Consider the following 15,257-nt stretch of genomic DNA (forward strand, 5'->3'; position numbering starts at 1 on the left):
TCCTACTTTTATTTTAAAGGCTAATCCGGCACCAGAACCAGAACGCAGTGAATTCGTCTCCACAACTGTAAATTTTCTGTCTTTTAGCTACTTTTTTTCTTTTACAATGTGCAAAAACTAGATGCAATAAAAAGATAATGTATAGTCTGTTTACTGTGTATTTTGTAGTTTACTCATCATGATAATATCCTAACCTGCTTATTTTCCTATTTCTGACTTTATGTGTATGAATGTAGGTAATTTAATAAAAACTGCACTTGTAAAAAACGACACATTACACCTTGCTACAGAGAACCCGGTTTATTACCATTCAACTCCACCCACCACAGATATTACAGAGGAGATTCACAAGTATTAAGCTTTTTTTATATATATAACAGCAGCTGATTTTTTTTTCCACACTCTGTTCTCCTGACCCCAACCCCCCCTGCCTCCTACTAGGGAAAAGCATTACAGGTGCACAATTTTATTTGGTGTGAAGACTGGCCCCTCAAATCATTCAGCTGTAATCAGTCTCACTCTGAGGTTTTGCTTTGTTTTTTTTTATTACCATAGGATTGTTTCTTTTTTCCAACAGAGCTGCAAATAGAATTTATATCCATCATCATTCTCTGCAGGTGCCAGACTTCTTCTCATTTCCAGACAACAGAAAAGATCTGACATTTAGACAAGAGGGAAATTACAACTGTCTACTGTATAAAAATGTACAGTGGCTTTATTGACATACATTCCATGGGTTAAACAGCTGCAAAATAGGAGGCACACCCAGTATTGCACTTCATTAAAAGTTCTGGCTCAAAACATAACCCAGAATATCAAACAAAACTGAAGTGAAGAGTAGCAATTTAGGAATACAGCTATTTTGAATAGTATCATTATATACAAGATAAGATAAATCGTACACTATTTTCCTCCCAAACATAATATTCTTAACAGTCTTATCCACCAACTCATCTTTTTTTGTTGTCCGTCAACCCATGATGCACTTGACAGTGGAGAATACTGTACAAGATTACGAAAAAAGTTTACATATAACAATATTTTAAATTTATAGTTAGGAAGCTGGAAATACGGCCTGTTCCTTTTTTTTTTTTAAACCCACGCTGATCCACAGTTGCCTTAAAGCAATTTTATTTCATATTCAATGTTTAACTGGTATCGATACACTTCAGTGATCAGGAGGTGTGCAACGTCTATAGAAGCCGAGGGAATACAACGGCCGCATGCAAACACGTCACAAGTTATTTTCTTTTTTGTCTTTTTTTTTTTTATTCAATTGTTCTTTTTTCCCCCCATTCAGGTTACTCTGAATCCACTGCTCGCACAGCTCACACAGCTTGCACAGCCACAGTTCGCAGCAGATCCCGGATACTGTTGTTGGTAGAAGAGCAGACCTGAGGACTCTTGTTTGTAGAGCAGAAACCTGGTCCAGTGTCCAGGAGACTTGGCAATACAAGAGCCAAGCTTCACGGCTGAGCTTCTGCAGCAGCCAGAGATCACAGTAGACAAACCTGTTTTCATTAAAAGTCTCGCTGTTTAGAAGGTGTGGGCATTCCGGCACACCCCACAGCCCAGGGCGAACTCCTCGCCCGTTGGTGGATGAACCACATGCAATGGACACTCAGTACCCTCCAGCTGCTTGCCTTTGGGCCCTGAGAAAGAACAAGGATTGCACCTCAGTTAGATCTAAATTATTTTCTTCCTGTCAGACATTCACATCATTGAATACTTGTCTCAGAGATAAAAAGGTGATGGAAGTGGACAGTCCTCCAACACTCCATTCCGCTCTACGCACATTTTAAACAATCAGGCCTGAAGGATTTAATTTAGATTCCCTAATCAAGTGTGTTAGCTGTTTTTGAATAATTTACATTTTTAGACAGATATAATCACTATAGATGTTTTAAGCACCTGCAGGACAGTGGGGTAGTTCCTCTTTGGGGACACTGGTCATTCTCTGAAAGTCATCGTGGCAGGCATTGCAGAAGTGTGTGGTGCCAAAGCAGAAGAAAACTGCCACTGAGCAGCAGTACCGACATTTATACTCGAGGAAGTCGGTGCCATGCTTGGAGCACATCTAGTGAAAGAACACACAGAGTGACAGGGTTGGGATTATAATTTTCTTATCGTTTTGGGATACACTTTCTGGCTGAGAACAAGATAAGATTGATACTATTTTGATTTCTGAAGTCTGGTTTTCTAGCAGTGATAGTAAGACTCAAAGACGTTTCTAGTCTGAGCAAGAACTTGTCTACCATGTCACTACAACTAGACAGTTCTATGCTTTGCTTTGTGCAAAAATTTAACAACATGTTACTTAGTACTCTTAGAGAAACTTGTACATGTATTTTTTTTTATTTCAGTATAAAGTCAGGAGAGACAGACAGATCAAGGATTGTCACAGGCAACTTTACCCACCTGAGCCCGGGAGACATCTGAGCATGCTCCACAGATCAGTTCACTGGGGTCGTAGTCATCGCCCTGTCCTGCCTCTGCATCACAGCGAGCTTCTCCCCCAAAGTAAGCCTGAAAAAAGGGACAATTGTTAATTATCTATCACTAAACAACATTTAAATTAAAATGTTAAGCCTCAACTTAAGTTGTCATGGTACCTTCTTGCACTTGTAGCAGACATAGTATGCGTATCTGTTCATGGCAAAGCCTGCAGGGTCATTGTGGAAGCGTGCTCCTGGAGTAGTTATTGCCTCACTCTTATGCAGGCCCTCATACTCCAGACGCATCAGAGCCTTTCTCCTCACATCCTCATAGAGCTCTTTGATAGGATCAAGCAGATCCTTGATGACCGAGTGATTGATTTTGTTCTGGAGGGAAACACAAACCAGCCCAGTTTTAGAAACTCTACAAAGCAGTCACTGCAAGAGACCTTTAACTCTTGCTGGGTTAATCTCTTAAATCAGAAAGTGTCAGGTAATGACTTACCTTGCAAATGGGACACAACATGAACCCAAATGTGATCCTGGGCCCGAGCCAACGATTTTCAAGAACCCGACGAGTGCACTGAAGGTGGAACACATGAGTGCAGTCGAGCTGGGAACAGAAGAGAAGAGTTGATCAGATTATATCAAATTAAAACCACAAAGTGGAATTGTTACTCCTATTAAAAAACAAAAACTTATATTTAGAGCTACCTGTACAGCTGGAGCAGCAGAGAGAGCCTCTGTAAAGCAGATCATACACATGTCATCTGCATCCTGTTTCAAACAGCCAGTGTTCTTGTCACAGCCATGCAGACAAGGGAGACAGGTCTCTTCATTCGTAACTCCTCCACAAGGGTGTCCACAGGGATGAGTCTTGCTACAAGCCAATTTAGCATACTCCTACATACAACATGAGAGAAACTGGTGAGGTTAGTTAAAAGTTAGAAGTTAAAAACTTCACTGTACAACAGCTTTTTTGTGTCTTGTGTAGGTATTTTTTCAACTCTACAAATTCAGGGGACAATAACTTATTAATTATTTGTAATACTCACTGCAGGCTTATTATTTCTGATGCAGTAAGAAAGTTTAGGGCCTCAGAAGAGATAAACTTCAGTTAATTTGAGTTAAGTGTCGAAAGTCAAAATCGACTTCTCAGGAACACCAAAATTCTTCATCCTAGTTTCTAATTCTCTATCCAAACCCAAAGTAGCAAAGGGATCACAGTTTTCCATACTGCAGAGACTTCCAGAAATGACAAGACATCCAGATAATGAGTGGTTAGGTTTATTGTTAACAGTCAAGTACCTGACAGTCTGGATCTGAACAAACGCTGCCCACTGCAGACAGCTCTGTGCCATTCCTTGTACCACAGAATCTGCAGGCGTCTGAGCTGCTGGAAGCTGGTTTACCTACAAAAACATCTCTATTTGTCAGACAGGGCTTACATGGGTTATAGCAAAAATAATACATTTCTGGTGAAGCAAAGGTTTGAATTATTTCTGCATGTCTTTCAATAATGAGTTACAGCAGCAACACCAACTACAGTCATAATTGGTGTTTACACCACCTGTGTGCTCCCTGAACTCCACCATAGCCTTCATAGTCTTTGAGTCAGCGAGAGCCATGAGCCAGAAGAGCTTGGTCCTCCCACATCCTTCATGCAGATCCACCTTTATGGCCTCCTCTTCCTCCTTGAATACCTGAACAGAGCCGTGAAGATATGATTTAACACCAGCTGAGTGTTCTCCAAAGTTGTTTCATATTTTTTATATTTAGGTAAACAGCTGAAACTAACCTGTCTCTGGTGAGAGCGTGTGCGTCTGTGCAGGTGGAGGAAACGGTCACAATCGGTGCAGAGATTTCCACAAATGTTACACAGGATGATGGCTGCTGTCTCGCCATCGTCATGGTTGTCACACATGGGCTAGAAACAAAAGAGGATGAAATAAATATTAGGTATTTGCTGATATGTCAATAATTGTCATGTAGTGTTGTTCACTGTCTTTTAAATATTTCTTACCATTTGTTTCTGCTGTCCGTCTTTGCCCATCCAGCGACCAGAGGATAGTCTGTCAACATGGTCCTGGTCCAGCACACACAGTGATGCTAAGGCCAGCCACAGCTTTGAGACAGTACAAAAAAATTATCCATTATTACCTTTATATTCTATTTTGAATTTGTTTAAGTTTAACTTTGATAAATCTCCGCCGTACCCTTGTGGTGGCAATACAGCGCACAGGTGACCGATGCTCCTCCTCCATTTTGGTTAGTGCTATAATGGTTTCAGCTATTGCATTTTTGGTGACTCTGGACCAAGCATCTGAAAGGTGGCCCTAAAAACAGCACATGGCTATGTTAGAGGTTGTTTCCTTGTCGGCACGAAGCTCACAGAACACAATATTGAATATAATAGTAAAGGAGGGATTTATGGAATCATTAGAAACGTACAGCTGCCATATCTTTAACGAGCTTTATGATGATCTCCGCAATCTGAGGAGGAGTTGAGCCTTTCATCCACCAGTGGCTCTCCCCCCTGCGAATGTAGCTGAGAATAAAAGGAAAGAGAAACACACATTAACAACTCAGGTTGCCATTTGAGTAATGAGATTTATAAATTACTTACTTTTGAGCATCACCATAGGCCAAGCAGTAACTCACCTGGAGTTGAAGATCATGGGCAGTGTAACGGTTGTGACCCCTTTTCCAGCAGCCATACCGGCTGTGCCAGAGATGGTGGTGCCTTTGGCTTTTAGCTGCACAGTGAGGGCTTTTGCGATGCAGCCCAGGAACATGTCGAGGATGCACAGTTTATTCCAGTCACCCTTCTCTGTGGAGTGGATGATGTCACTGATGTCTGCTGGTGGTAGAGCTTTCACCCCAATGATGCTGGCGAGTCGCACAGGGGTCACCTCTGGAAGGACGCGTCTAAGGAGTGATGTTACCTGAGAAGAGGTGAATAGGATATAAAGGCATCTAGAAGTAGGTTTTTGCTGGGTAGGCTTTGTATTTGGAACGTACAAGGGAACACGTGTGTGCTGAGTGCAAAGACAACACTTTCACACACAGTACACATTCACACTATCTCTGGCTTGCAATTCCACTGACTGGCAGGTGGTGGACATATTATGCCAAGAAATACAAAAATAGGCCAGGAAATGCAGGTAAGAAGAGGACAGCCAGTTATTATAATGATATTATATATTATATTATAATATAATAAGGAATCAGGTTATAAAATATTTTAAAAAAGCTTTGCTGTTTTATGAAGATAGAAATGTACTCAGGATGTAAACATACATTTGCCTGTTTACTAGAAAACTCCACTGGCTACCTTTAAACACTACACTTCACAAACATCGAGTTGCATATGTGTGTGTGTGTGTGTGTGTGTGTGTGCCCACCTGTCTCTGTACTCTTGGGGAAGCTGTGTGCAGCAGAGAAAACAGGTCTTGCAAGAGAGTCAGCTGCTGAGCAAGGTATTGGCGGCCCACGTTGGAGCCGCTCAGAGCCAGAACCATGGACAGGAGCTCAAAGCAGTAGGCATCTGAGGAGGCGTCATCATCACTGGGCTGTGAGTTGGCGTTCTCTTTGCTGGAAATCGCATGCTCCCACTCCTCTCTCACACGTGTCGCCTCCATACGGATGGCCTGGACAATGTGCGCACACACCTGGAAACGAACACACTCTTTAGGTTAAAGTTCCACAGAACATTATGATACATCCTGTTGAATGGTCAGCAGAACAGAATATTTACCTGTTTCTGCAGGTTGGTCAGTTTGCTTCTGCTGAAAATTATGCCAACCATGTGCTCCTTAAGGTCTGCGTCCGAAGGTACCTATGCATAAATGTAAAAAACACATTAGGTTAAAGGTGAGTAAATATTCAAGTCACCCTAAATAGTTCAGTTAAAATGCAGAGTACAGACCTTGTCTTCTCCTTCTGGTGATGAAAGCAGGTTTTTCTCCTCCTGTTCTGGAGTCGGCTCTGCATCTCCACTGATCAGTTTACCAAAGACCTAAATGAACATAAAGAAGTAACAATAACGTTTTAAACATAAGTATTTGCAGCAACATGTAAAGGTTTTAAACCAAAATTCCAATGTAATTATAGAAGGATTAGGCATATGGATGAAGCAGATGAGACAGACCTGTGAGGTGATGAGGCGGAAAACTCGGAGAGTCTCCGCCTCACAGTTCTTCTGCTGGGCCATGCTGGCTGAGATATGTCCTGGAATCTTGATGCTCTCACCCTCTTTCCAACCAAGGACTTTCACTTGACGCACTCTCAGGGTATTTTCAGGACCTTTCAGTTCCACCTTGATCACATGATGATCCCCTCCAGGAAGCTCACTTGTCACCCATCCCATGTGACGTGAGTCGAGGTCAACCTGGGATGAAAGGACATGTGCGTGTTCTTTATTACATTCATTAAATACAACTCTTATTAATAATATTATATTAACATGGTCTCAACTCATTCATTGTGAAGAACAAAATTGCACATACCTGTTTTATTCTGCAGAGGTCCTCTATTGCTTTTCCACATAGAAACGTCACTGATGTGACTTTGTTCTGTGGAGGATAAATTAAATTCACTGAAATCCATCACAAAACCATTCTAAATGCATCATCGTTAACTTTATCGTGGTCCTGAGTATAGTATACTATAACAAGTACTCAATGTCTGGTTTGTTGTTGCCCCCTTACCCCAATGTCTCTGGAGTTGTCCACATGAACAGACACATTGGAAGCATTTATGCCTTTCACACAGCTTATGGTGATGCTCTTGGTTTTGTTCTTGTCCTCATCTCCAGATTCCCAGAAGGTCTCTGTGGAGCCATCGGTTAGGCTGCCAATCATGGCAGGACGACTGGATGTCTTGATGTCCACTACACTGGTCAGGTCCTTCAGGCAGGTCACCAGGCAGAGATCCTATCATGATGCACATCAGGTCAGTGCATGACAGTCAGGTAATAATAAAACCTTTCCCATTAGCTCAATATGCTATATGTTGACCAACAGAAGACAAATATAATATCTTAGTAAGTAAATATTATTGTCATACCTGGCTCATTGCTTCATACCCAGACTGCACACTGATGTTGAAGCTCTCCTCACTGTCTCCGTCATCCGACTTAGATAGGATGTTGTTAATGTGATGAAAAACGTTGCTCTGATGCAGGAACTGGTGGTCTGACTGCTTGAACTTGAGGCTCCAGCACCTAAGAGAAATAGTTATAAACCTTTACATTGCTGGGAACTGTACATAACAGGAGCAAAAAGGTAAAGAGCAAAAGAGGCAGTGACAGCAGATGCTGTTAGATGCAGTTTAATGCTTGGAAATTCCATTAAATTATCTTCACAAGAATGTACCTAAGTGCCATCTGCTGGAGTGAGCTGCCACTAGGAAGTGACATCATAAGATCAGAGATTGTCTGAAGGAGGCGGTGGAAGGTGTGAGGGAGAGGATGAGCTGCCTCCCCTGCGATGACAATGTCTGAAAGAGGGTGTTCACAAACGCCAAGGTCTCTGTCCTGTAGTGTGCAGAGTGGCAATGTTCAGGATTGGAAGATGCAACAACAATACAAAAGTAAACCTGCATGTGGTTTGACTCATCACCTGTTCCACATTTTCTTTGTTTCCCTTGTTCTCATCATCTTCCTCATCCTCAGGTTCGAAGGGTGACGGAGTGAGAGATGCTACAAAATGCCAAAGGATGTCGTGCAAAGAGGTGGTCTGGATCACATTGCACAGCAGCCAGTTGAATGCCTGACAGAGCCATCAAGATTAAATCATACTTATTAGTGTCATTACTACACAGAGACAAAACTGAGTCAAATTAAAACTTAACAGCTCATTTAGTATGCAAATCGAGCGGATTTCTTCACAATATCTGGCCAGCTAACTGCCTATAACCCAGCGTTGCTGCAGTATAATAAGCTATAATTAAAGCATGACTGAGCTCCGAGATTGAAAAAGATATTTCAGTTGAGCCAGCTGTACCTCCATGGCAAACACCCTGCAAGCAGACTTCCTCAATGCATGCTTCATGGCCACCTCCAGGCCCTCCAGATCATGGTGTTGGATAACAAAAGCCAGGACAGGCCACTGGAAGTTCCTCTCACCCTTACTGAGGGAGCCGTGAGCAGAGATCAGCCGGGAGAGCTCTGGAGACGGGTGCCTCAAGAGAGAAGAACCCACCTCTGAAAGGGAAGAGGAGTAGGTTGATGTTACAGATGTTGATGTTACAGTCATTTCCAAGTATCAAAAACAATTTCTTACAAGAATACATTATTACCTGCATCACCACTATGGACTCTTCGTCGAGGCACAGCTTTGATGCGTGCTGGAGAAGGTGAGTGCTGCTTATCATACTCAGAGGCTACGACTGAGTAAGACCTCTGAAACACGGTACGCTTTGCCGTGTCACTGTCTGTAATTGGACTGGTCTCGAGACTAAAAGAAAGCCCATAAAGACAAATACAGATAACTACAGTTTAACCTCAAATTAAAATATCTCTGAAAACAAATAATAAATTCCTTCAGCTTTTTAAACTAATGCTAGATGAAGTTTTCTGTATAGAGCATGTGTTTGCTGACAAAACTGTGTGCAGCTATTAAGTGTGGAAGAAAGGATTAACGGATGTTGGACTAGATCATGAACAGTAGGTGGTGGTTTTGTAGTCACACTAATAACAGAAGGTGTAAATACTTACCTGGGAGGCATCGATTTCATGTTACTCTCTGGTTCCTCAAACACATTGGGGCAGGCGTCGGGGGTGACTGAAATGTAAGGGGCAGGAACAGATGTAGATCGCAAATACCTCATCTCATCTTGGAACAGGTTGTCATCTTGATAGGCCCCAAAGTTCTCTGTGTGTTGCCTTAGGAGTGAGGATAAAGAGAGATCACATATTACTAATATTAAGTTTATAAAGATCTTTTAAAAGTAACAAATTATTAACTAAGCTGTTAGCTACCTAGCTAATGTCTGTAGATAGAGACAGCCCATTTTATTGGGAATTTCTTCCGACACTCCTTCCTTGAGACTGGGAAGAAGCTGGGAATGCAGGGGTCGGGGAGGGTGGTGGCAGAGCATGCTGGGTTCAGCAGCACTGCTGAGGGACAGCAGAAACAAAGCGTTTGCCCGAATCACCTGGTGGGCCTCCATAGTGGGCAGTGCCCTTGGGGTCTTCACTTGGAGAGGTTTCTTCCTTGACTGATTTACCTGGCAACAAACAGGAAAATTGGTTCAAGCAATCTCAGAATGATGATGGGATGTTGCAATTCCTTGCACATCTTACAGCAATGACTTACCTTTTCCCTGGCAGCAGTCTGTTTCTCTCTGAGGTATTTTTCCCGACAGCGATCACAGACCAGGTACCAGGTGCTCCCTCCTATGCCTCCATCTCCACAGTTCCCAGCCCAACCACCACAGAAGTGACCAATACTGTTGTAACCCTGGCCTCCAGCATAGCGTCCACAACCTGCCGTGGAAATACAAGGAGGGACATTAAAAGGAGTGAACACACTGAGAAAAACTAAACTGACATTTAGACTGTTCATATGATTAATCTACTCATTCCTAACACAAAACTCTAACCAAGACTTGCTGAATTCTTACCCGGGTGAGCCTGTCTCATATGGTAAGTGACAGGGTAAGGATGAGATTCCCCACACAGCTCACAGATGGTGTCTTTCTCCGGTCCACCCATGGCGAGCTGGGCCATCTCTCCAAACAGATTCCCTCTTGGACGCACCTCTGCCTTCTCCCTTTTCTTCTTCTCCTTCTTTGCCTTTTTACTGTCTTTCTCATGTTCCTTCTTTTTCAAGATTGCACTAGACCCCGGGCTGGGGAAGATCATATTTTGAGTTGCTGCCTTGATGGTGGCCATTGATATGTCCTCCCAGAATGCCACCAAATGCTGTAGCGTTAATGGTAAAATTGACTTTGCCTTCATAGATGGGTGGGAAGTCATCTCATAGGAAACAGAGTCTTTCCCATCCTCACATTTCTCTGGCAGTGGAGGTTCCTTCAGCATGGACAGTACCTTGTTTTTGTTGATACTTCCCATTTTGGAGATGTCAGGGCCATGTGGAGCAATATTAAACATGTTAAGTGCAGAGGAAATCTCTAGAGAATGGCGGTTCTTTAACTTACTTTCCTTTTCCTCAGCACCCTGTCCTCCCAGGGAGCTGCGGATCGGTGCATGCTCTTTGGTTAGGTCTGGGTTGAATTTCAGGAAGGAGGAACAGGCCATAGCGTCATGGACAATACCTTCATGCCAAAGGAATGCTGCGAAGACTGCTCGTGCACATTCAGCCACAGAGGGTGACATGGCCTGCTTGGCAGGCTCTGTGATCCTTGATGTACTTTCACCTTTAAACAGGGGCCCAGATTTGTCCTTTTTAGGGCGCGTGTGTCGACTGGAGGTTTTGCGGCTAACTTTAGGTGAAGAGCGGCTCTCTAATTCCTCTTTGACAGGGGCTTTACCAATGCTAAAGTGAACCTTACTTGAGCCCTCTTCAGTGTTATGGACCTCCACATTCTCATCATTGACATCCTCGTTTGACAGAAGAGCACTAGAGGTGCACACCTCCACTACTTCACTGTGGAGGTTCTCCTGAGTTACATGTGGAGAAGGAACACGGTTTTCTGCATTACTGATCACACCTTTATCTGAATCTTTAGTAGATGGTTTTGGGGATGTAGATCTGCCCCTAAGTGGCTCTGTAAGAGGAACCTTCTTCTTTCTGAGTGTGTCTGGGTCCAGGGTGTATGAATCTGATTTGGATCGCTCTCTGGGTGGATCCAGTCTGGTTTTGGAGGATGGGCTAACTTTAGGTGGAAGGTTTTTGTCATGGTGAGTTGAAGAGGAGTGCTGGGGGGAGGAGGTGCCGGAAGGACTAGACCTGCCTGAGGAGGGCGATAGGCCTTTTTGTTTGGGAGAAGAGGAGCGAGAGCCAGGGTTTGGAGATTCAGCCCGAAGTCCTGACGTTCTACCATCTGCCTTTAGAGCCTGCAGAGTGTTGTGATTGGGTGAGTGTGAGCGGCTGTGGGAGTCAGACCTCAGTTTGGCCGTGTCTGATCGCAGGATGAGGGCTTCACTGGCTGAGAGTGCAGCCTCACTTGTCTTGATCCTGCTTTGTTCAGATGAGCGGCTTCCACGACTCTCCTGTTTGGGCGAGCGATTCTCCTGGCGATGTTTGGAGGCTGGGGACATTGGCCTTGCACCGGACATCATGTTCCCTCGTTCGCCTAAATGTTAGTAATTCAAACACAGTTACACTGCAGAACAGGGCATCATCAGCATCTACAGTATAACCACCTACTACTTCTCCAGATACAATATTCGAAATCTGAGTGAAAAATAAAGATGTAATGTTAAATAGATGTGGTAAAATGAAAGGCAGAAAGACAGACAACTTAAGTCCCATCATCTAGCTAAGTTTATAGCAAATGACATGACATGTTATTAGAAACAAAATGACATGACTTCAAGAGCTGTATCTGTCATTACTGAACAGCCTCTGATAGGAATGAGGATAGTAAAAAGACAAAGAAGGGGCTAATGAAAGATGGATTCCAGCCCAGTTTTGGACCTTTTCAAATAATATTTAATCTAGCCTCGAATGCTTTAGTGGCATTCGCCTTTAATCCCAAAATCTTCCAGATGTCTAAGTCCACCTTTTTACATTTTAAAAATGTAAAATGTATGTCCATTAACCTTCAGTCTAATATGCATTTGTAATATTGTTATATAGTGTACTGTTGTAAATTAAGGGCATCAACCTTAATTGCACTAACATAAGATGCCCAAAATGACACCACAGAGCTGATGTCAGTTTCTTGTTTCTTGACTTCCTGCCCACCAGTCTTTTCAGTCTGAAGAAGGCATGCATGCTGTGATTACCCACCCTTTTGCCTCAGAGCGAGAGATGAGAGAGCAGTGCCATGCCCAGCCACGGACACACTGCTTTTGTGCACACGCTCACGAGAAGCAAGGCTGCGTGATGAACCATCTACAGCTGAAAACAGTGAAGTAGGTAAAGGAACAAGGCATGGAATGCAAGGAGGCCAACACAGAGAGAAAGAAGGAAAGCACAAGGAGGCAATGGGGTGAAGTCAACAAGGTGAAATAGAAAGAGGCAAAAGGTTACAATATTAAATTGATAGAAAGACAGGTGGAGAAACCGATAGAGATGAAGAGAGTGACACTAACAGAGGAGGAACAAATAAAGTACAGAGCCCTGGAGGCGTCAAGGAGGCAATATCATATTATGCACCTATAAAGTCAAACCTCAAAGATATGGTTTTATATATAAACATTAAAACTTTTTTCTGGTGAATAGTTATCTATTAATGATATGTTACTTGTATGTAGTAGAAACTGATTTGATTGAGATTAGTATAGTACTGTAGTAGTAGATTATGATTTTTTTTTTACTCATTCGTTGACATCTTCTGGGCTCCATAAGAAATAGAACCAGGTAAAAAAATTAACACAGATAGAGACAAAATAACAATGCAGAAGAAAAGACAGATAAAGAGAGAACGAAAGCTCTGCAGACTGAAAATGTGAAATATGTTGGATCCTGTTTGTCAATTTCCTTTTAATTATCCAGTAACTAGGAACATTTGTTATCTTTAAAATCATTACTTGTGTGAAATTACGTGTGGACTGAACTCTGCTGCACTGAAACTCTGGGCTGGTTGAGGCAGAAAATGAAACAAAGTGTTAATCAAGGATAGCAGATGCAGATATAAAGGTAACGTAGATATGAAAAGATGAAGTAGAGGGGAAATGGCAGACTAAACAAAAGAGCAAGCATAAAAATAAGCAACTCAGCCTATTACTTCAGCATATGGCAAAATATCAACTTTACCAAGACATTTAGTCTAGTATTAAATTTGTTTTAATTTGTTGGAGAAACAAGATTTAAACATTTAATAATGACATGATGGCTTGGTAATGATATTTCTGCACTATACAATGTAACTGCACAGTTATGTGCCACACATTACTCCTGCCCTTCCCAGAAAATACATAAAATAAAAATGAATAGAGAAGTTCTGCAAACAAAGCGCTGGGAGGAAAAGGAGCAACACTTGTGCAAGCAAGCGCTGTCAGAAAGCAGGACAGACTTACTCAGAAGCTGTGGTTGTGGCTGAGACAGTTGGGAGGGGGATTGTCCAAACACAAATGGGCTGTGGACAAGGGAGGAGGAGGAGGGAGGTTGGGCGGCTTGCTCAAATATGGAGGAGGAGGGAGCTGCTGAGAGGAAAGGCCCAGACTGAATGGAATTCAATATGGCACTCAACCGGTCACCTGCAAACATGGAGACAGAGGAAGGGGAAAAACTACAGCTTATACTATGGTTTGATGTTTCCAGAAGGGTGATGTGGGGTCATTCACTGTTCACTTTTGTAGCAGTCAGTCATCTCAACTACTTTGGGCATCCAAGGTTCCAGAGGTTATAGTATATGGTTATAATAAAAAAAATGCAGAAACATTTCAAAATAAATCTTCCTAGAACAAATGGCTCACACCATTTAGCAAATACACTGCCCGGCCAAAAAAAAGTCACACACTCTAATTTATTTATTCATTCATGTCCAGAGTTGCAATACTTTTTCGCCAAGATCTCGTTCTGATGATGGGAGAGTCGGGCCGATGTGCAAAGTCTTCCCAAAGATTTTCAATGGTGTTAAGGTCTGGACTCTGTGGTGGCCAATCCATGTGTTCAGTTCACAATTTGAGCCCGATGAATCCTGGTATTGTCATCTTGGAATATGCTTGTGTCATCAGGGAAGAAAAAATCCATTGATGGAATAACCTGGTCATTCAGTATATTCAGGTAGTCAGCTGACCTCATTCTTCGGACACAGAACGTTGCTGAACCAAGACCTGACCAACGGCAGCAACCCCAGATCATAGCACTGCCCCCACAGGGTTGTACAGTAGGCACTAGGCATCATGGGTGCATCACTTCACCTGCCTCTCTTCTTACCCTGATGCGCCATCACTCTGGAACAGGGTAAATCTGGACTCATCAGACCACATGACCTTCTTCTACTGGACAGTTCTTAAGCCAGTTTTAGTAGTTTCAACAATCTTCTTAGATATTTTCTTTGCTTGATTAATGCCAACAATTTGACTCTTCTGAAACAGATGAACATCTTTTCCACAACCACAGGATTTGTCTTCAGACATGGTTGTTTAACAAATGAGAAGCTACTCACTGCATTAGTTATGGTTAAATAACTTGTTGCCAGCTGAGTGGGATTTATTAAGGGAGGGGCAGATACTAGACTTTTCCTATGGGTTCATTTTAATAATCACTAGCTGAAAAACGCTTAAATTATCTCGTCAAAAGACCCAAATACATGTGTAGGGAGAAAATGGACCATTCTGCATATACATGTATTTGAGCTGTCTTGTCATGTCTTTCATCTTCTGAATATCATCTTGAATGACACTAAACCCTCTGTTTACTTAGCCACATAACAGCAACAGAAAAAAAAAAAATCAGGTCCAGCAATTTAACATGTTTCAATGCATGTTTGGTTCTGTGGAGCAAATTCAGATGTTTCCCTGTGCTGGTGTTAGACTTACATAGATTTCCGTTTTGTGTGGTCACATTTACAGTGTAACCTGACTTCCAAAATACATGTGGCTCAGGGTAAGCAGTTTGAATATATCAAGTTTCATTTGGCTTTTATCCAGACACTTAAATGATAGTTATGGATAGTTATTTAGTGGAACAGCTAGCTTTGACAGATATATCTTTGTATTATGTGCATAATCACAGTTCTCTG

The 15,257-nt window shown here is 42.4% G+C and overlaps 1 protein-coding gene across 14 annotated transcripts in view; it reads right to left on the minus strand.

The window, feature by feature from the left end:
• Nucleotides 1–285: 285 nt before the first annotated feature.
• Nucleotides 286–15,257, minus strand: part of mycbp2 (MYC binding protein 2) — a 53,324-nt gene continuing 38,352 nt past the window's right edge. For 10 of the 14 annotated variants that reach the window (XM_026376143.1, XM_026376139.1, XM_026376140.1 and 7 more), the window contains 29 exons: nucleotides 13,588–13,767; nucleotides 10,062–11,696; nucleotides 9,755–9,924; nucleotides 9,418–9,665; nucleotides 9,154–9,321; nucleotides 8,736–8,905; nucleotides 8,441–8,640; nucleotides 8,057–8,206; nucleotides 7,811–7,971; nucleotides 7,503–7,659; nucleotides 7,145–7,369; nucleotides 6,944–7,009; nucleotides 6,586–6,825; nucleotides 6,364–6,453; nucleotides 6,193–6,273; nucleotides 5,840–6,106; nucleotides 5,097–5,380; nucleotides 4,887–4,983; nucleotides 4,652–4,771; nucleotides 4,459–4,560; nucleotides 4,234–4,362; nucleotides 4,006–4,138; nucleotides 3,744–3,847; nucleotides 3,150–3,338; nucleotides 2,941–3,048; nucleotides 2,613–2,822; nucleotides 2,419–2,526; nucleotides 1,912–2,077; nucleotides 286–1,652 (listed from right to left, as the gene is read on the minus strand). In XM_026376143.1, coding sequence (XP_026231928.1) covers nucleotides 1,537–1,652; nucleotides 1,912–2,077; nucleotides 2,419–2,526; nucleotides 2,613–2,822; nucleotides 2,941–3,048; nucleotides 3,150–3,338; nucleotides 3,744–3,847; nucleotides 4,006–4,138; nucleotides 4,234–4,362; nucleotides 4,459–4,560; nucleotides 4,652–4,771; nucleotides 4,887–4,983; nucleotides 5,097–5,380; nucleotides 5,840–6,106; nucleotides 6,193–6,273; nucleotides 6,364–6,453; nucleotides 6,586–6,825; nucleotides 6,944–7,009; nucleotides 7,145–7,369; nucleotides 7,503–7,659; nucleotides 7,811–7,971; nucleotides 8,057–8,206; nucleotides 8,441–8,640; nucleotides 8,736–8,905; nucleotides 9,154–9,321; nucleotides 9,418–9,665; nucleotides 9,755–9,924; nucleotides 10,062–11,696; nucleotides 13,588–13,767 — 6,074 coding nt within the window. In that variant the 3' untranslated portion in view covers nucleotides 286–1,536. The remainder of the gene's footprint in view (nucleotides 1,653–1,911; nucleotides 2,078–2,418; nucleotides 2,527–2,612; nucleotides 2,823–2,940; nucleotides 3,049–3,149; nucleotides 3,339–3,743; nucleotides 3,848–4,005; nucleotides 4,139–4,233; nucleotides 4,363–4,458; nucleotides 4,561–4,651; nucleotides 4,772–4,886; nucleotides 4,984–5,096; nucleotides 5,381–5,839; nucleotides 6,107–6,192; nucleotides 6,274–6,363; nucleotides 6,454–6,585; nucleotides 6,826–6,943; nucleotides 7,010–7,144; nucleotides 7,370–7,502; nucleotides 7,660–7,810; nucleotides 7,972–8,056; nucleotides 8,207–8,440; nucleotides 8,641–8,735; nucleotides 8,906–9,153; nucleotides 9,322–9,417; nucleotides 9,666–9,754; nucleotides 9,925–10,061; nucleotides 11,697–13,587; nucleotides 13,768–15,257) is intronic. The other 4 variants (XM_026376150.1, XM_026376146.1, XM_026376138.1 and 1 more) reach the window with 3 other exon arrangements.

The sequence above is a fragment of the Anabas testudineus genome, chromosome 21 (genome assembly GCF_900324465.2).
Source record: "Anabas testudineus chromosome 21, fAnaTes1.2, whole genome shotgun sequence".
In the NCBI taxonomy this organism is placed as follows: domain Eukaryota; kingdom Metazoa; phylum Chordata; class Actinopteri; order Anabantiformes; family Anabantidae; genus Anabas; species Anabas testudineus.